At 38.8% G+C, this 20,630-nt stretch overlaps 1 protein-coding gene across 11 annotated transcripts in view; it reads left to right on the forward strand.

Moving 5' to 3' along the window:
• The window catches only part of LOC112560284 (vinculin-like), a 47,095-nt gene that overhangs the window by 20,373 nt on the left and 6,092 nt on the right, over window positions 1-20,630 (forward strand). The window contains exons 18-26 of one of the 11 annotated variants that reach the window (XM_025232025.1): window positions 2,289-2,504; window positions 6,012-6,059; window positions 6,501-6,617; window positions 10,068-10,180; window positions 11,211-11,326; window positions 13,439-13,453; window positions 14,830-14,953; window positions 15,986-16,076; window positions 17,401-17,439. In XM_025232025.1, coding sequence (XP_025087810.1) covers window positions 2,289-2,504; window positions 6,012-6,059; window positions 6,501-6,617; window positions 10,068-10,180; window positions 11,211-11,326; window positions 13,439-13,453; window positions 14,830-14,953; window positions 15,986-16,076; window positions 17,401-17,439 — 879 coding nt within the window. Of the gene's footprint in view, window positions 1-2,288; window positions 2,505-6,011; window positions 6,060-6,500; window positions 6,618-10,067; window positions 10,181-11,210; window positions 11,327-13,438; window positions 13,454-14,829; window positions 14,954-15,985; window positions 16,077-17,400; window positions 17,440-18,643; window positions 18,683-20,630 lie in introns of all 11 variants that reach the window. The other 10 variants (XM_025232024.1, XM_025232027.1, XM_025232032.1 and 7 more) reach the window with 10 other exon arrangements.

Here is a 20,630-nt window from a genome sequence, read left to right on the forward strand (position 1 = left end):
ACTTGCAATAGGATAGAATTGTAATAAACTTTAAGAACTTTACAATATCTTCATCTTGCAGAAAGATTCTCAAGTGTGTGCCAATATTCTGCAGTGACGAGAATAAGATTTATGTTGATTACAATATCCTTGCCTTCTGTAGCATCAGCACCCATTGTATGCGAATGTATTTTTTGTATGATCTGTACAAAAACAAATGATCCATACAGACACAATGTGCACACTCATGATGTGATTCATGCTGGTATGGGATGATGCTTTGCCCAACAAACACTGTGTTTAACAAGACTTTTGATATTTGTATTTGATACTGTTGATATTGTCTGGTGAGTAGCATTCTGTACTTCATCTTCATAGTTCTGCTTGGGTTGTATTGAGGTTAGCATGTGGTTGGTGCATCTTCCTGGTGTTAGCTATTATAACCCAGCCATCAGCACTCTGTCATTTACCATTAACGTCATCTAAGTTTGCCTCATTGGGACCACATTATGCCTTTTCAAGACCACCTCATGTACAGCCTTATTTGGCCATGAACAAAACATGCTGCCTTGTCACACCCAAACTCTTGGTCACTTTATTTTTAAAAAAAAACAGTGTCACATGCCTGTGACTATCTGACACAATAGTCACCTGCTTGTGACAGTCTGACACTTCATGTCATCTGATGGACAGTCGGACACTTCATGTCATCTGATTGATAGTCTCACACTCCTTGTTATTTGACTACGACAGTCTGACATTCCATGTCACCTGCTTATGACAGTCCAACACTGAGCGGTGTGCTCAAGTACCTTACCTTTTGCTGTTCTCTCACATTTCCCATCATCCCTGATAAACTCTTTACACATTGCACAAGCATAGTCAATTACACAAACAAATAAAGTGCTGTAGTTGTATTTTTCACATGATAGACAAGTGACTTTTGGTATACTTTTTGTTTTGTTTTTGTGTTGGTTGTTTGACTTACTTATGAGTACAAATATTTGACCGTTTTATAAAAGTGAGTTTTACACTAAGAGGAATGACAAGCCACAAGGCTAAAAATGATCTAGGAAAAGATGAGAATTGCTGAATCCTAATATGTGTCTGGAAAACGTTACTGTTTGCATTAGCGTTAGAGAATAGTTGGCATGTGTTCATGCATAATACACTTCCTGGCACCCAAAGTAAACTTTCTCATGATGAGAATGCAAACTTTGTATAGTTCTTGTAATCCTGACAAATAGTGCTTTACATATGGTCTTGTACACATAATAAATGCACAACCTTTTGATGTGGGTCTTGTCCACCTGAAATCTTTATTTATTGGCCTTGCTGTGTATCTTGCGTCAACAGTGATTTATCATTATATAGGCCATAGCAATGCTATTGCCGCCTTGCGTTAAGAGCGCGATTTCATTCTCTTGTCCATAACAATACCACTGTCACCTATACATTCATATGTCATCTTTACACTCATCTTACCTGCACTGATGTGTCACCTGTACATTCATGTGTCATGTGTGCACTTATGTCACCTCTACTCTCATCTTACCCATGTCTCACCATCTGTACAATCATCTGTCACCTATACACTCGTGTGTCACATATATTTATAGGATTTCCATGTACTGTAGCCTCTTTGTATCTTTGTGTGGTTTATAAGAGACGAATGTTTCCAGCCATATCCATTCCTCTATTGTTGACATCAATATTCAGTATATGTTCAGAACTCTAAGTTTGAAGTCCTTATAAGCTAAAAAGAAAAGGGTATTTTTTAAATGCTGTTGAAACAATATTTGTTTAGTGTGCTAATGGTGTCTGCTAGTATGTGGAACACCAACATCTCAGTCTCTTGTGCAAGATCTCCACAATACTTTCTAAAATCAAAATCAAGTAAAATTAGACTGTCTTGGGTGAGATGGGTAGTAAAGAGTTAGAAACATGTACATTTTGTTCATCTAAGAGAAAGAATTACTGTTCATTGCCCTGACTATTAATATTATCATAATAGATTTATACATGTACCCTGTATTTTGTACATCGTCACTGCTTTTATCACTAAGCATACTCTTCTTTGTCATAGCCATATACCGGTATTCACTATCAGTATTTTCCACAGCTCCATTGTTAGTTTCATTGTTCATATGAGTACATTCATAAAAGAAATTGCTGTTAAGTTCCATCACTGTCTCATTGTGTCTTTTATCATGTCAGTTAGAATGATATTCATATTCATTGTGAAGATAGTTGGCATTATCATTCATGTCATTGTGTTTGCTATCATGGTGATATGACTGTTGTTGTAGCTCCACAGAGCTTCCAGGATGTGCTCCTAGCTGTACCTTTGCACAACATTCCCCCACCCCCCACACATCCCCCACCTCCAGAGTGTGCACCGGAGTTTAGGACCATTTTTCATCTGCCAACACAAGAGCTGCCAGCGATGATCTCCCCATGCTCCAGTTGGTCTCCCTTCAGTCTCATGGTTGATAGCGAAGCTGGTAGATCCATCTTAGTTAGAGGTAGATGTGTGCCTGGAATGCCATGCGGTCCAACTAGCATCTTGACCTTCAGGTTCTGTTTGACCTCCAGACACTGAAACCCAATCGCCAGATGCATGTTTGCATGCTTAACATTGCCTTTAGGTGGGTAACTTTTCTGATCCTAGCTGTAGGAATTTGCATGCTGGTTTTATATAATCTAAGCCATGCACTGACAATAATGTTTTAGCCTAACCCTAACAGTGTTCTATCATAGCTCTGTTGTTTCTGAGTGTCATATGTTTAACTTACGTGATTACTGGGGCAGCCCAGTGGTGCAACAGTTAGCATCTACAGTGAGGGTTGGCTGTCCTGTGTTGAGATCTCGTCTTGGGCACACTGTTTGTTCTCTGCATTTTGTATTTGTTCGAAGGGCTGGACCCTTATCTTACATTTCTGAATAATGATTATTTCATGAATATTATGTCCTGAAGACAGTATTTTGTTAGGAGCATTTGGGTTGATCTTTTCCTCGGTATTTGCAAGTAGAATCCACATTCTGCTTCCATACAAAAATATGGCTGCCATGAGGGATTTGTACAGATATATTGGTACTATGAGGGACTCATACAGATTGTTTTTTATAGGAAAAACTGGTGTTATTGCTGCACAAGATCCTGGCATTACCTACTGTTGCTTTTGCAATCCTGATGTGGATTTCTGCTGTGAAACTCTGTTTGACAGTTTTGCTTTCCAGTAGCTGAAGCTGTTTACTTCTTTGAGCCATACTCTGTTCATGCTTTGCCATCAGTGCTAGTCGCCATTCCATATACGTTTGAATCGAACTGTGTGCAAGCGGATAGCCAAGTGTGCCTGGCGTCCGAACTAAGAGTGCGGTAATTCAATACGTGCACAGCAAACTTCCCTCAGTTGACCCAGCTGTCGGGAATGGGTAGCTGATTCCATAGAGGGTTGGGGAAGGTAACAGTGAGGAAGAGGAGATGGGCACCGCCCTTACATAGAGCTGGCCCCAAGAAAAGTGAGGTCTCTATCACCTCCCCCCATTACCTGAAAAGGTTAGGGGATGACCTTTACCTTACTTTTACCTGTGTATAAGGTCTTGTAGTTGTCTGTTAGTGCCTGCTATCAGATTCATGCCGTCTGCAAAGCCTTCCACTGAATGATACCTACACTGAAATTTTAGATCCCCTTTTTGCCCATGTAGTTCTACTAGGCTATGGGTAACGACATGCTATTGTTACAACATAATGTATAACAAGGTGCCAAAGTCCTGTTACAATGAACTGACAACAGCAGGGTTCACGTTGAAGGGATTTGATTTCACCATAAAAATCATTTCCATGTATTCCATAACATAATCATGTTATACAAATGTGCCGCACATCATAGTGGGCATTCAAAAGGAGTAGGCAAATTTTATCACCTAAATTCTTTGAAATGACTATAAACATTAACTCCACACTTTGAATCATGTCACTAATTGCTATTCATAACAGGATTAACTCATTGTGCTCTTCATAGGCCATGTATGACTCATTCTTGTTGTGTCAAAACAGTAAGAAATATTCATACGACTGTATGAATGTTACTCAGTCATTTGAAGAAATAACCCTAATATTCTGTAGATCTAGTGCACTGGATGAAGCAAACTAGTTCATGTTGTATAAAAACAAGCTCGGATCACTATCTCATTTTCGCGTTTTATTTGAAATCATCTCCAAATTCATAACATTTTCACTCTCATGCAGGCCCTAGTGCATGTCAGACTATTACCTGGTGTTTTCTCATTCTAAAGATGTGTCATAGATTTTGCTTCATTTCATTTCATCCCTGTCATTTCCATGGATACGCCTGCCTAAACTACAATTTGTGGAGGAAAATCCAAGAATTTGTTGCTACAAAAGTATGATAATGATAATTAAAGCTAATCTGCTGAGATTGCCTATGATATTTTCTCTGTTTACAGATTTATACAGCTTGTTATAAGTTTGCGGTATTTTGTTTACAAATTTATGCAGCCTGTGATATTTATAGACCTGCATCCTATGTGTGGAAGTGCATGTAGGTCAGAGTTGAGTCTGGCACACCATTCTTGCCATGTTTAGACAAGTAGATAAGATTTGCAGAAGAATTAGTAATTGCAAAAGTTGGTTGGATTGTAGTAATCTGTCCTGCTTCTGCTCCACACACCCACATTGCTGCTTACTGTCGTGGATGGCTCATACTCAATTACACTTGAGACTAGCACACTCTGTCAGCAGCAACAAGGCAGTTGTCTTTTTCCAGGTCATATCAACGTTAGTTTCCTGAAAGAAGAACTTTGTAGAGGAAAATATGATGTACACCTTTCTAACAGTATTCAACTCTCATCTACAGCTAAAATGTTAAACATGCACCAAACATATATAGGGGAAATGCAGGTGAAAGGGTTAAAAGTCAGGGATAAGAAACACAAACTGTCGCTTCACAAAATCGGACGCCGTAGATTTCACTCTCACAGGCACACTCAGAGTCACACAAATATGGCATACACTCAGACACCTGATGTGCGTGACGAGACCAGTCCTTGATGGACACATAGACACGCACACATAGGAACAGTTCACGTTATACGTTTATTAACAACAATAGGAATAAAGATAGAAAAGGATCCCAAAAGAAAGAACATGAACAAGCCAAGAGATTCAATAGAACAAAGGGCATAGACCCAGGACTGCGTAGGGGTGCAACCCATTCTTGGGTGGGCCCAAAGATAAAGTCCTGGCATCAGAACTACCCTTCTCCCCATTCACTCACTGAGCAGTGATGCTGCAGCGGAGCAGCTAACTTGGTAAGATTCAAGAGGCCTGATAAGGGCTAGACATAGACAGGCAACTCTAATTGGGAGAGGAACAAAAAGGGGGGAGGGGGCACTTCGTTATGCAAAGTCACCATTCATCGTCCACCGTCTCAGGCCCGCGTAAACCCAGTCTCTGCTCTCCTGCCAACTGCAGTCCATCCACAGGATAGGCAAACTAACAATGATGACGATGAACATGGAAGATGAAGATATACATTCATTTGAACCAGTTAGCATTTTACATGCATACGGGCCAGAAGTAGCACAAAACAATAAAGGGCAGCCTTATACAATCACAGATCAGACTCATGTAGGATCTATGTTCATTTGAATCTGTTAGAATTCAGAAGTCGCATGGCCAAAACAATTAAGGACAGCCTCAATCTGTTGATCCAGCATGCAGGCACGCAGAACTGGTGGCCTGGCAGAAACTGATGAAACTTTTGATACAACTAAACAAAAACGAGAGTGGTGTCCAGAAATAGCTCTTTGTATTTTCTGAATTGTTTTTTATGAAGTATCTTGTTTTTGAGCTACTGCAGTTTGAGAATGCTATTGGTGAACAAAAGTAGTTAGATTATGTACCATTTGCCAAATGTGTGGTTAAACTATTCCGATGGCAAGTGAGTGTGTTTCATATTTTCCTTCCTGGACATGCGCATTTTGCATTAACCATTTCAATCCCACAGTTCCAGACTCATACAGTGTTGATGGGTACCAGAACTCACCTACACAAGGTACTTCCTTGTTTAACCCTTATTCTACTTGGACTGTGGACTTGTTCAATGAGTCATTAAGAATGTGTATTCTTACTGATGCACCTTATTGGACTAACTGTATTATGTTATACAATTATGACATATAGCTATTATACAGGTGGAAATAACCTGTGATACTCAGCCTTGTGCCTTTTCAGTTAATCATGCACCAGGTCATTCAGTATAAGAAATACCCAAAGGGCACCATCGCACTACAGGGCGTAGAAGTGCCCATGCTTGATAGCTAAGTTCACTAACCCTGATCCAGATGCTTGAAAGCTAAGGTCACTTGAAGAAATTATATAATAGAAGCACCGTCCTCTCCTCTTGTGCAGTATTGTGTATTTGTATATTTTACCTTGTATTCTTTGTTCTGGAATAGACAGCTGTGATGTATGCATTTCTTCTCCCAATTTGCAGCATCCTTGAGTCGAGACCACCACGTGGCAACTGACCGAGTGCCTGCTCCGCCCCCAGTCCCCCCACCCCCGGTTCCCCCACCCCCACAGCCTGACTACTATGGCTACTATGGCTACGGTAGTTTTCTTTCAATATTTGCTTGATTTTGCCTTCCATCTTCAGTTCAACTAGTTGACCCTGTGTTTGATCTTGATGTGTGTGTTAACCCTGACATTGAAGTCTCATGAAATGTTGCATGCCCAGCAGAGGACTGATTCAGCGTGGACAGGCCTGCCAATACACTGTGCCTGTTTGGTTTAATTTACTACACTGACTTATTCGGTGTATGTTGTGTGTGTGTTTGCATAGGATGCATCTTGTCTTTACTTATTTATACATGTCAAGTACTTTGGTGCTGGAGTAATATCACTTTTCATTTTTAAAAAAACTACACAAAACTTCACGATTCAATGAATCAGGCAAATCACACATAAATCAAAAATGAATAATTGTGACATTTGTAAGAATCTTTATTTTCTAATTTATTGAATCTGTTTATGTTTAGTAATAAAAAAAAATAATCATGATATTTAGATGACGAACGTTGAAAGTTAAGAAAAGTGTATGGGCAAACATTGGAATAAATTTTTTTCTGGTCACACATAGTTGGAGAAGCTACAATAAAATCCCCATATTCAGACTTGCTAAAATCCACCAAAATCAGGTCGAAACTGAGTAAAAGATCAACCAGTCTGCTTTCCTTTACTTATAAAGAGATATCAGTAAATGGGGGCTATACTGGCGTCCTGCCTGAGTCGAATCAACCCCGCTGTGACTATATGGTCCCAGGGGAGAAGATGGAGTTTTTTGGTGCCTTATTAATAATGAGAATTCATATAGCATTTTTCCAAAATAATTTGCTTATAGCACTTCAGAAATAAGAGAAACTACAAACAGACCAATTCTTGGGGCAATTTGGTATCGGTTCACTCTTGTCATCAGTCAGTGGTAGTCTGCTGGAGATCATCCAGGTATTTGACATTGGCTGTGCGTTCCTGTATTTCTGCCATCAGTCCAGCAAACTTAGCAAGAAAATTTAGCACTTGACATGTATATTTACTCCTTTTGAACGATCTCTTGCTTTTGTTTAGGAGAAGTTCTTTATAGAACAGTTGTTTTTAACTTTTACATTTCTTTCTTTGTATTAACTACAGTTTTCTTAATTTTGTTTTATCTAGTGCACAATGCAGAGTTGAATTCGGTTCTTGTCCTTTGTTGCAAACTGTCTTTTTTTCATTTGTTTATGTTAAGCCAACACCTGTTTGACTGTAAGGATTTATATTTTTTTTTGGATTCCAGTTTTTGAGTTTGATTTTGATTATAGCATTGCCATATGTTCACCTTGTTTTTCTTTGCCTGATTTCTGGCGTGAGTTTGAAAACAGGGCATCTTAAGACATTCAAGAGTGTTTTGATGTTGTCTGTATACAAATCATGCTTCCAGAGTGGATCTCTTGCCAACATCAACTGCATGACCGATGTTCTCATTAACATCCTCTCATCCTTCATCCAATATTGTAGTCTTGAAGGTATACAAAACTGTATTTTTTAAAACCACTATGGTCATGTTGGTGCAAAATATATCCCAGAGTCTTATATTAACAATATGTCCAAAATATATTCTGTTTTTGTTATACAAGCCTACAGACATCACCATGCACAGAAAGAACTGATTACAAAATGTAGGTGCACTTACCTTATCAAGACTACTTTCAAGGTTAATTGGTGGACATTCCTGATATTACAGTCTTACCTCTATGCTTGATGATGTTCAGAGGCTTATGTGTCAGGAACAGAAAGCTACATTCAAAGGAGAGGTGGAACTTCATGTTAATTGGGTGTATCTGTGGACGTTCCTGACTTTTAACCTGCCTCTTTGTCTAGGGATTTTTGTAAATTTGGTGTTTATTTCTGAGGAGTCAAGTGGGGCGGGGTGGGAGTGATTTTCAAGCAGATTTTAGTAGTTGATCTCAGTATCAGAGATCAGCCCAGTCATTTGAATGAAATGCAGTCTTGTATACCTTTTACAAGTTATTGGTGAAAATTGCAGGGCCCAGCAGGTCCGCATACATTGTTTCCATGAATGTTATTTTCCCCTGTATGTAAGAACACTTAACAGTAACAAGTTGTTGATTTTTTGTACTGTCTAACCAACAATCATTGTGAAAAGTTCTGCAGCCCAGCTGAACTTCATTCATTGTTTCTGTGAAGAAGACTTCCCCTGTGTCAAGGGACATATAACAGCACCTGCATGTCCTGCGCTGTCTTGCAGCAGAACCTTGTTTTTACATCTGCTGACTCAAGCCTGGCATTGTGCAAGTCACTAACACCTCAGACTCTCAGAACTTTGCCCCAAACATGATGGGGGCTGAACATTATTTTTTTAAGTGCAGTAAATGTGTGTATGGGTTTGTATGAGTGAACATCTGAGAAAAATAGTGGATTATCATTATTTTGGAGTGCTTGTCATACTGCGCTAATTCAAATTCATGTGTAAAATGTATACGTTGTTTTAAAACCTATATAGTTTACGATTGACAACAGTGTGTTATCTTGACTATATATATTCTGTGCTATGAACTTTGTGATGTGTATCTTTATAAAACTGTAGCATAACATCAGTAATAATATAATGGTTTAAAGTAGGAGAAATCCACACTGAACGAAAGTACTGGAAACAAGTGTATTGTAAATGTGCTTCATGAATAAGATCAGAATGCTTCAGAGGAAAGTATTGTACATCGATATGAAATCAAATGTTATTGTCTAACGAAGTCCAAGACAAATTTTTCTTTTGCTTACCATCACTACACACACAAACACAATGAAAGTATATAAGCTACAACATAAGGTGCAGACCTACATACCTATACGCAACATTTAACACACTCCCACACCAATGCCTTCTCTCACATACACATGAACCTTCTGAAAAGGATGCCAGGTAATTAGGATGGTGATTGCTGCTGGCATGAAGGACCTCTGTGGTAGGCAGTGTTTTGCACTTGTGACACATTGTAGCGCCTGCCTGATGGCAACAGCTTTCTCACATGTTAGCATCTGTACATGTATTAAACAAGCAGGTACTTAGGTCTGGTGTTGGTGGCATTAGTTGTGGTGCGTTAAACACTTGACAGTTTCTAAGTTACAAGATACACCAGTTTGTCAACTTCAGCATACAAACTTCAGTACCTGTAGTGTAAAATTTTCTGTTTTTCCAGCTCCTGTTTGCTATTTTAGTGTTGGTGTATTAAGCACCTGATTGATTCCATAGACTCATCTGTGATGTTGTATTAGAGAGGAACAGAATGTTGAGAGAGTTATGCAAACATATAATGAACTAACCAAACATTTCTTTTTGTTATTAAACATTTCAGGAACTGTAAAAACATTTAGTAATGAGTTTAAAAAACATTTTCCTCTATATTGATCTTAGAATTGATCTTACCTAGTCTCGGTTACAGAGAATTGATTCTTGAGTTTATTGCCAGCACGTTTGTCAGCATGTATGACTTGCTTGTCCTCACAGATGTCCCTCCCAGACCCCCACCTCCATCAGACATGGCACCACCAAGACCCCCACCCCCAGAAACGGACGACGAGGAAGACTTCCCAATCCCACAGGCGAACCAGCCAATAATGGTTAGGGTTCTTTATTGAGCTGTGTGCTATCAACTAGTTTTATTAGGCCTTTGATGTTTTTTTATATTAATGTTGATATTCATAAACACTTATTACACTTGTTCTTTTTGAAATTGTATTTTTATCCTTTCAGCATATTTCAGTATGTCTTGGACAATGACACAGTTTTTAGAATCAAATATGCTGCTGACTTTTTACAGAGCTTTCTTAACAAACACTAACATCAACCTGAGCAATAAACCATGACACCATACATTTATTTAAGATTTCAATTAATATCTCTGATGTATTGAAGAAGTACTAGTGGAGTGCAAAATTGCTTGAAATGATTGGGTAAAGATCATTGCAAGAAACTGTTTTCCCAGCTGTGGATGAATACATACCTTCCATGCTCAAGATACAAACATCACATTGTACAGAAAGAGATCAACAGCACAGATGTTAAAATAATGCAATTATATTGTGAAAACCGCAGCCTGTGGGAAAGCTAGCAACATATGATTGAAGGAAAGAGTATTGTGTACTGAGTTTTAACCAATCATTACACAATAAGTTGTTTGCACTCTTCTAGTCCTTAAAATATTGCATAGTTTACTTGTTTATAAGTTAAGTCCTTGAATGTCTTGCTTGTTGTAATGTTAAGGTTTAATAATGTTAGAAAACCTTTCATAGCTTTTCCTCATGACTTTTCTCACTTAGAGAACATTGCAGTTACAGAACAAAAGTCTTATAGTGTAACAAATACTCTTCAACCAGCAGACCGACCTGTGCTAAAGTACAGCAGACCGACCTGTGCTAAAGTACAGCAGACCGACCTGTGCTAAAGGACAGCAGACCGACCTGTGCTAAAGGACAGCAGACTGACCTGTGCTAAAGTACAGCAGACTGACCTGTGCTAAAGTACAGCAGACTGACCTGTGCTAAAGTACAGCAGACTGACCTGTGCTAAAGTACAGCAGACTGACCTGTGCTAAAGGTACAGCAGACTGGCTTATGGTCAAGTACAAATGTGTTTCTTTTTTCCTGGCAGATGGCAGCACATGCTCTACATATGGAAGCTAAGCAGTGGTCTAGTAAGGATAATGAGATTATTGCAGCTGCCAAACGCATGGCATTGCTGATGGCCAAACTGAGTCAGCTGGTCAGGTAGTTGGCTTCTAATTTTATCTTTGGATTTTGGTCAGATTGTTCAGTTGTTCATGCCTTTGTGTGCATAGTGCCTCCGTTTCTTGCCTTTGTGTGCATAGTGCTCCATTTTCCAAGACCGTGCCTGAGAATACTGGTGTAACTGTACTCATGATGGAGACATTGGTATGTAGCGCTAACCTGTAATAGTATTGCGCAGTCCAGTGGCACAATGGTAAGTGCCTATGAAGGTTGGGTGTCCTGAGTTCAGATTTTGTCTCAGGCACACTGTTCTTTCTCTGCATATAGCATCTGTTTACAGGGCTGGCTGCCTTGTCGTGATATAGTCCTAGTTGCTGGCTCGCAGTAAAACAACAATTCCCTCCCCTTCCTATAAAAGTAGTGTCTGTCTCAGCTTTTCAAACTGATGCGTTGCTCTGTGTGTGTATGGAGGGGCTGCATTTGAGTGTGTGTGAGAGAAAGAAAGAGAAGAAAAAGAATGAAGGTGTGTGGTGTGGAGGTTGAGGTATTTCTTTGCCCATGTTGTGTGTTTGCCTATTTTATTCTGCTGACTAGTTGTATGCACTTGGGTGTAATTTTTTTTTTCTAGGTTATCTTCCTTTGTATTACGTGAGCATTTGTGTTCTATTTCGCTTTGTATTATATCAGCCATTATAGTGTATGTGTATTATATCTTTGTATTGTATGTGCCCTTCTGGTGTTTGTACCTTTGTATTGTTTATTCCACTCCAGGTTATGTACCTTTGTATTGTTGGTTCCATTCTAGTGTATGCGCCTTGTATTAGCTGCTAGTACCCCAGCTCTTGCTGTGCCCAGTGGTACTACAGGGGTTGACCTTAGACAAACATGGCTTCTTGTTGGTTATGATAGAGCCCTGAAGGGACGCGGATTAGTTCCCCTTCTTCTTTTTTTTTTTTTTTTTTTTTGTCCAGAAAATATTTGGTCTCAAAATATATATCCTATCTGCAGAGAGTCACTTAATTTCTTGTGGAATGCCTTAAGATAAGAATTTGCATTCATTTTCTTGGTTTTCCAGAATACGTGTTCTGAAATGTAGCCCTAGAATAATAACCTAAAGACCTTCGAAAATTCAACTAACAGAGGTTGGGAGCTGAAAAATCTTTAAATTGAGGAGATCTAAACTACATTGGTCTTATGGGTATTTAGCCGGGGACTAATGAGTAATTCGACATAGGGAAGTTTTAAAGACAGGGAAGGTCGACAGCGAGGTCTGGCTATATTATGACACGAGTGACACTGGGTTGTACCAAAGTCATTATGACAAGGCTTCTAGCGACACTGGGTTATATTGAAGTCACTATGATGCTAGTGACACAGAGTTGTATTGATGCCATTATGACACTGGGTTATATTGAAGTTGCCATGACGCTAGCGACACAGGGTTGTATTGATGGACTTTTGACACTGGATGTCATTATGACACTGGGTTGTATTAATGTCATTATGACATGGCATTTAGTTTCACTGGGTTGTATTGATGCCATTATGTCATGGCTTCTAGTGACACTGGGTTGTGTTGAAAACATTATGACACTAGTGGCACTGAGGTGTACTGATGCTATAATGACATGGCCTCTAGTGGGATGAGGAGCAGTGGGGTTAGTAGTGGTTGTTTTGCTGTACTCTTGAGTTTTTTTTAACCTTAAGGATCTGACAACACAAGTATACAAACCACCATTGCACTACTGATAATGTACCAGGCCACAGATAGCTATTAGCCTATCCATTAAGCTACCAATAATAACTAGCACACTGTCCTATAAAACCAGCTCACAGCTAGTACAATCCTGTAAACACCAGCTGACTTTAGCGCCATCCTGTAAACATCAGCTGACATCCTGTAAGCCGCATTTGAAGGCTAGTGCCGTGCTGTAAACATCCTCAGACATTCTGGGTTACTAGCTCATGGCTAACAAGCACTGTCCCATAAGTACCAGCCCACAGCCAACTATGCCTGTCCTTTAAGTACCAGCCACTTTTTAAAAATTACCTAGACAGCCAAAATTTGTTGTGAATAAAATGTCAGTCCTCAACTAGGTTGGTATCATCATAAGTATCACCCCCTTACATAGACGTGCACTTTGTCTCCAGCCCAGAAGTATTCGGGTGAGTGTAATTTTGCCATGTCCATCTGAATGCATTAATCATACTCTGGGCTGATATGTCTTGTCTCCAATTATTTCTCAGGTCTCCACTACATGTGCACTGTACAGTATGCATTTGAAGTAAACCCTTGTTGGGTGGTTGATGGTCTGGACATGTTTACAGATCTACAGGCAATGCATATCTTCTTTTGCCTTGTCCAAGCCACTTCTTAGTCAGATATTGCAGTCCTTCGTGTATTATGTCTTGTGCCTGCTGGTCTTTGTCAGAATTGCAGTCTTTCATGCCTTGTGTCTCATGCCTGCTGGTCTTTGTCAGAAATTGCAGTCTTTCATGCCTTGTGTCTCATGCCTGCTGGCCTTTGTCAGAAATTGCAGTCTTTCATGCCTTGTGTCTCATGCCTGCTGGTCTTTGTCAGAATTGCAGTCTTTCATGCCTTGTGTCTCATGCCTGCTGGTCTTTGTCAGAAATTGCAGTCTTGTACCTTTGCTTGGCTTTGCTGACCAGCTGTCAAAGCTTTTTCCACGGGCTGTTTACTTTTTTGTCACTAGCATGTTTAGAACCTCCAAGGAATCTGCAGCTGAAAAAGACTTGTTGCTATTCCAGATAATCGCATGAATGCAATGTGCTGCCAGAATACTAGCTGAGAGATTGATGGTGTGTTGAGAAGCATGTTAATATCATGTGATAAAGGGTGAGGGCTAAATGGAAAAAAGCATTTTTTTGCTTATTTTACCTCTCGTTAATAAAGAATTATCATTATAATTGTCATTGATACACTTTGGTTCTGCTTATCTAGATAGATAGCTGTAGTCCACATTATAGTGATATGCCTTCATTAGCTTGAGAGAGTAAGCACGAAAGTCTGAACTGAAATTATTTCCTTTCTTAAAGACATTTGATCTTGTATTCTTAGGCATGTAACTTCTGATGCATGTCTCCCAAATTGCTAGTCTTATTCTGTTTAATATCATTACTATTTCCTGCTACATTTTAATGACATGTTGCCATTTTGTTACTTTCATTATAAAAAAAACTTGCAGCTACTAATTATGTTTGATTAATATACATGGTTAAAAGATCTTGCTGTATAATTGCCAGACTTGGTCCCACCTACCAGGTGCAATTATGAGGGAAGGCTAGTGCTGGTGAAAAGTGCTGTAGAACAACTTGTGCTACTTTAACATCTCCTAAGCCTTTTGTAACATTTACATTCTTATCAAACTGATATAGGTTGTCCATCATTGTTTAGTTGTGGACAATTTTGTTTGTTATCTGCATTTTATCATCATCATCCCTGTTATTGTCCGTCACTGCAGTGTGTGTGTGGTAGATTCCCTAGTGACCCACTGTCTCATCATCTTTCTTATATTTGGCAGAGGGGAGGGAGGAACAAAGAAGGACTTGATTGCAACAGCCAAGGCCATCGCAGAGGCTTCTGAAGATGTGACACGTCTCGCTAAGAAACTGGCTGCTGAGTGCACTGACAAGAAAATGAGGACGGTAAGTCAAAGCCCATCATTCTTCTCTTTCTTATGTCGCAGAACCACTGTTTAATAGATTATGCTTACCTCAAAAGCAGTACTCATAAACTCTGGTGTTGGCAATGTCATCTGTCTAATGCAGTGTTTTTGTACACATACAGTAAGACCTGTATTGCAAGCCCATCTTAGATGCCACCCTTAAATTTTCAGTCCTATTTCACTATATAAACATCATCTCTGTTATTACTACCTGCCCAATGTCAACGTATGACTGACAGTTTGTGCTCTATTACAACCTTTTTGCAGATGTTGTGTGTTGGAAAGTATTGAGTAGATTTTCAAATAGACTGAGCGACTGTACATAGCCCTGTATTACAACTTTCTGCAGAAATGACAAAATACATTAAGCATGTTGCTTCAGCCACCTGCGTGTCATGACCATGTCTCTCACATAAGTATATATCATCCCAACTCCAAAATGTCCAATTGACTCTGCCATGACCATATTGCCCCTCATAAGTAGGCATCATTCCAACACCAAAGCTCAAATTGACCTCGGCCCAAAAGAGGACATGGTCACCAGTGACACAAGTAGCTAAAAAGATCAGATATTAACAACAGAGTCATACATCGTTTAAGCGTGTTATGCTGTCATCTTTCTAAACAAAAATGGCTACCATTCACACTCAGAGAACAAATCTCATAATATATACACAGAAATTTAAAGTATTGGAATTTCATGACCATTTGACAGAGATCCAAACTACTTGTATCTTTACTCCTGTGTGTGTGTTAAATGTCTGTGTGAGTATGTATGCCTGCCCTTGTGAGCGAAGACAAATTTCTGTCCTGGGTCTCCTCAACAGACAATAAAGTCTGATTCGATTTGATTTGATTTGATAATGGCAAATACAATTTTTTCTTAAATCAGTTTTTTAAATGCCTTTGTCATCATTTTTTTTTTTTTGTTTGTTTGTTTTTTTTTTGATCCACCTCTTCATTAAAATAAAGCTGATATTTTGCATGACGATAACTTTTTTTTCTACGATAGAATCTGCTTAACGTCTGTGAGCGCATACCAACAATTGGCACTCAGCTGAAGATTCTTTCTACCGTCAAGGCCACCATGCTTGGAGCCCAAGGTCAGATTATGTTTTAAGATGCTTGTCTTGAAATTCATTTTTTTATTTTTTTTTTATCTTCTCAAGCTTTAAGACGGTGACCTAACAAAAGCGTGACATCTGTTTTTTTGCTGACACAATGTCTTAATTCCAGTTTGTCACTTGTTGCTTGAGTCATTAATAAGTCTCATCTTTTTTCAGGGATAGTGTTGAGTAATTATTTTATCCTGTTGCTTATCAGACATAACCTTTCACCTTTAGGGGTTCACTAAGTATCATCTGAATTTTCTCAGCCCTCTCGTAATTTGGTATAGACTTAATTGTTTTAATTCTTTCCTTTTTATGTGGGCTAGTGAATATTTTTATTTAAGATTTGTTTTCTCAGGTAGAGTTGTCTTATCAGTCTGTAGATCTGCTTTTGATAGTAAACAGGTGATCAGGTGCAGACCAGACATCTTGTTGCTATGTCATGGCATACAATAAAGGTGATCTACTATTGTGATCAGGTACAAAATAGGCATCTTGTTGGTATGTCATGGCATACAACAAAGGTGACTGTTACGATCAGCATATGTTCATATTAATGAGATTTCTCATTTTTTCAAAATGTCTCATGCAAAATAACATGCATAAAAAAAACTTGTGAACTTTAAGTTTAAAGCAGCATCTAAAAACTGAGTGATGCCAGTGTGTCATGAAAATCTTGGTTGTGTAAGTTATGAATGTGCAAGAATCTTTATTCAGGATGGTGGAGTGAGAAAAACACTCTGTTGAAGACATATTAGTTCTATTGAGGACAGGCTAGCTCCATTGAAGATGCTAGCTCTTGACCATTTCCTTGAATTGCTTGTAGCAAATCGCCTGAACTCCAGAGTAAGAATTGGCATTGCCAGCTTTCAGTCTCTTTTTTCCAATTTATAAACTAGTCAGGGAATGAGTCCTTTTATTTTTACTGTTATTATTGTATGCTTTTCCTGTTTTCTGTTAGTGTAATTAAATACAGTCTATGGTCCAGGACATAGTCAAATACAACATGTAGTCCAGTACAATGTATTGTCAAATACAAGGATGAATCAGATAAATATTTTTCTGACAAGAAAACTGCTCTCTTAAATTTTTGAATTACGCAAAACCTCCTGGCATGCATGCCTCATAAAAATCCTGAGGTGAATGAAGAAAGAATCAGAAGTATAAAAGTGTGGGTTTGTTTGAAGCATTAATATATATGCAGAAGGAATCCTATAGATTAAGAAAGAATAAAACACATTATAGAATGTGCTTAACTGAGACATCAAGTTACAAGTCCCCATGACCTTACCACTTTCTTTTCTATCTTGGACACCAGAACCTATTCCTGCTCCAGATGGCAGTGAGATTGCCGTTGGTAAATGTGCACAGTATGATATTTGTGGAATGGTTCTGCAGCTTCATATATTGCCTGCAGGGTGGTTTTGCAAATGGTGCTTCTTGTGGTTGATCAGTGGCATGGTGTCAATGCTGTTACAAGCAGTACAGCTAGAACAATGCAGATAGTGGTTGTGATTGATCAGTGGCATGGTGTCAATGCTGTTACAAGCAGTACAGCTAGAACTATGCATGAGTCATTTCCATCACACCCTGTTTGTGGAGAACTTCAAAGTTGAACAAATCCCTTCTGTTAACATACCAAACCTGGTAATTTTACTGTGTAATACTGACTGCTTTTGTCTCAACATGAAGTATTGAGTAGGTACTGCATCTGGCTACATATCCATTGGATCATCTTCATCATGGTCAAATCATTGTTGCAGTATTTTTAAAATTTGGTTTTATTGTCTTTAATGAGACTATCTTTATTTCATGATGGGCTGTTGTCTTTAATGAGACTATCTTTACTTAGTAAACTGTCATACAGCATTGGGAGAACACAGAAATACTAAGTGCAGAAAGCAAAGAACATGGCAGGGACTAATGAAAATGTTGATATCATCCAGTGAATGCCTGTCAGTATACAGTCAGAGTATTTGAGACATGCTAAATAAACTACTGCCAGAAGAGAGTCAAAAATTAATTTGTCACAGATTCTGTGTGTTTGTGCCTATATCCAGTAAGAGTGTTCTATGTTTCTTCTTGACTGGAATTTATGCCTTTTGGGAATGGTTGGAATAGTTGCCGATCTTGTTCTACCATGGTGCTCAGAGTTATTCTACTCGCAGACAGACGGGTCTTACAGCTTGTTACTGTCTCTACAAGTTGTAGACTTTTCAAATGTCTGCATTCTCATGTTTACCAATGAAGTAGCCACCAAGTTTGTTATGCATAGTTGTTGCCTTGTATTCTTTCTTGTATATTCCATAACTGTCTTTTAATTTTCGTATTTGTATTATTGGTTATAATGTCATTTTTTACATTTGCTTAATTAAGTGTCTGTGTTATTGTTTTAATGTTATCGTCATGCCTTATAGCATTTGATGGTTGGTCAGGGTCTAATCAGACAGTGTTTATTCGTTTGACATGATGATCTTGTAAAAAAATGTTTCAAGAGCATGTTGACTTGGGTGTCAGTCTACTTTGAATTACCTTACAAACACACTTCCATCAACATTTAGAGCCTGTACCAGCACCAGACGGAAGTGAAATAGCCTGTGGTAAATGGCTTCATTTTTTTGAATACTACTGTTTGATACCAACGTGTGGCATGAATTGACCACTATAGTAGCTTTCTAACCAGGGATAATAAATGTTGTGGACCAACTCACATCATCGCCAGTGCTTAACACTCACATATCAAGTTTTTTGCACTACACCCTTACAACATGTGCCTACAGTAAGCGTAACTGATTTCAGCTAAACTTCTTGTTGTGAGCATCTTATGAATAAAGATAGCTTGTGCATTCTAATCTTGTTGAACACTCAGTCCACTAGACCTACCCTTTGTCTCATGTATTGTGTACCCTCATGCCTTGGTGCTATTGATGTTGTAAGCTGTGAGTGGCAATCACTTACATCATGACATCCATCTCAGGTCGTGCTTGCTTTGTTTTCCTGTCATTTTAAAGAGTCCATTGAGCTGACCTCCATGCTGCGAGTTATATCATCATCCACAATAAAGTACCCTACGTCTGTTTTGGGTTGTTTTCAAGAATCATTGATATAACCTAAAAAGCACGTTAGGATCCGACTGGGGTACCATGCTCAAATGTTGTAAAATATGTAAAATAACAGGTTGTTATGGATCTTGGCAGGAACAGAATATATATGAAATGCCATGTGTACAAACTAAATTCATGTTTTCTGGTGTCCTGTAATAATAATCATGATGATGAATATTTGTACACACATACTTTCCCCTGATGAGGAGCTCAAGGCATTTAAACAACAACAAAAACCATAAATTCATTGAACCCAAACACTTTATTCCTTTCATACATGTAAATGTGCATAGCAATTGACAAAAACAAATGTAAATACATCCACACACACGTAAACCATATGCACACATGTCAATAAATTTATCACATTCAGACACCTTTGTCCAACCGTAGGTAAGATTTAGGGTTAGCCATACATTCAAACATTCATACCAGTTGCAAAATATAAAAAATAAGGAAAATATAAGGAGCTTAGCACTGTAGGAAGAGATGGGTTTCTTCACAGACTGTCTCAAGGGACCTGTACAGGAAAAACTTTTAATTTCCCACAACACAAGGCTACTGGTCAGGGCAGGCATAGATTTTGTAATATGAGGATTACTTTGGACAATCACTTATTTGGAGACCATGTCTTAGACATTAGACTAACTAGTTGCACTGCAGGCACACACACACACTTAAAAGAAACTGGAGTACCCAGAGGAAACCAATGGTCAACCTTATCAACAGGTATCACATTGAGAGGGAGCCAGGGAGGTATCTGGCAGCCAAGATAGGAGTTCACAACATGTCATTGTCACTATCATGGTGCCACTATGCCACCTAATGCCCCCCACTTATTCGACTCACACTTCACAGTCAGCAGCACCAGCCATTATTTTGCATTAAACAACTTTATTTTCAGAATAAGTTTGCATGCTTTTTATTTTTTTTATTTATACATATGCATGATCGGTGCAATGTGTTTCTAGTGTGTGGTGGATGTGACTCTAATACAAACTGTGTGGTCAGGATGTAACAGCAGCAGAGTTTCAAGCAGGAGAGCAAGTGTGTGCTGTAGCAAATGACCAGATTATGAAATCAGCTTGCATGTAGAGTTGTGAGTGCTGGTTACTTGATATAAAGAACATGTGCATGTAGTGCCTGTTTTTACTGCATGGTAAGATTCACAAAATGTTTTCATATGTTTGATGGTTGCTGCTGTGGAACTGGGGTACAGTGTCAAGTGAGTTTTTGAAAATAACCCATCCCCATACCCTCGCTACAAACACACTTCATTCTTTCCTCATGTTTCCTGCTTTATTCTTTCCTCCTCTCGGCAGCTGTTGCATCATGGGAACAGTCATCTCATCTTGTGCTATGAACACTACAGACTACAGACTTGTTCTCTACACAGAGCACCTCATACCTTGTAGTTTTCCTTAACCTCCCTTTACATACACTG

The sequence above is a fragment of the Pomacea canaliculata genome, linkage group LG3, assembly GCF_003073045.1.
Source record: "Pomacea canaliculata isolate SZHN2017 linkage group LG3, ASM307304v1, whole genome shotgun sequence".
In the NCBI taxonomy this organism is placed as follows: Eukaryota; Metazoa; Mollusca; class Gastropoda; order Architaenioglossa; family Ampullariidae; genus Pomacea; species Pomacea canaliculata.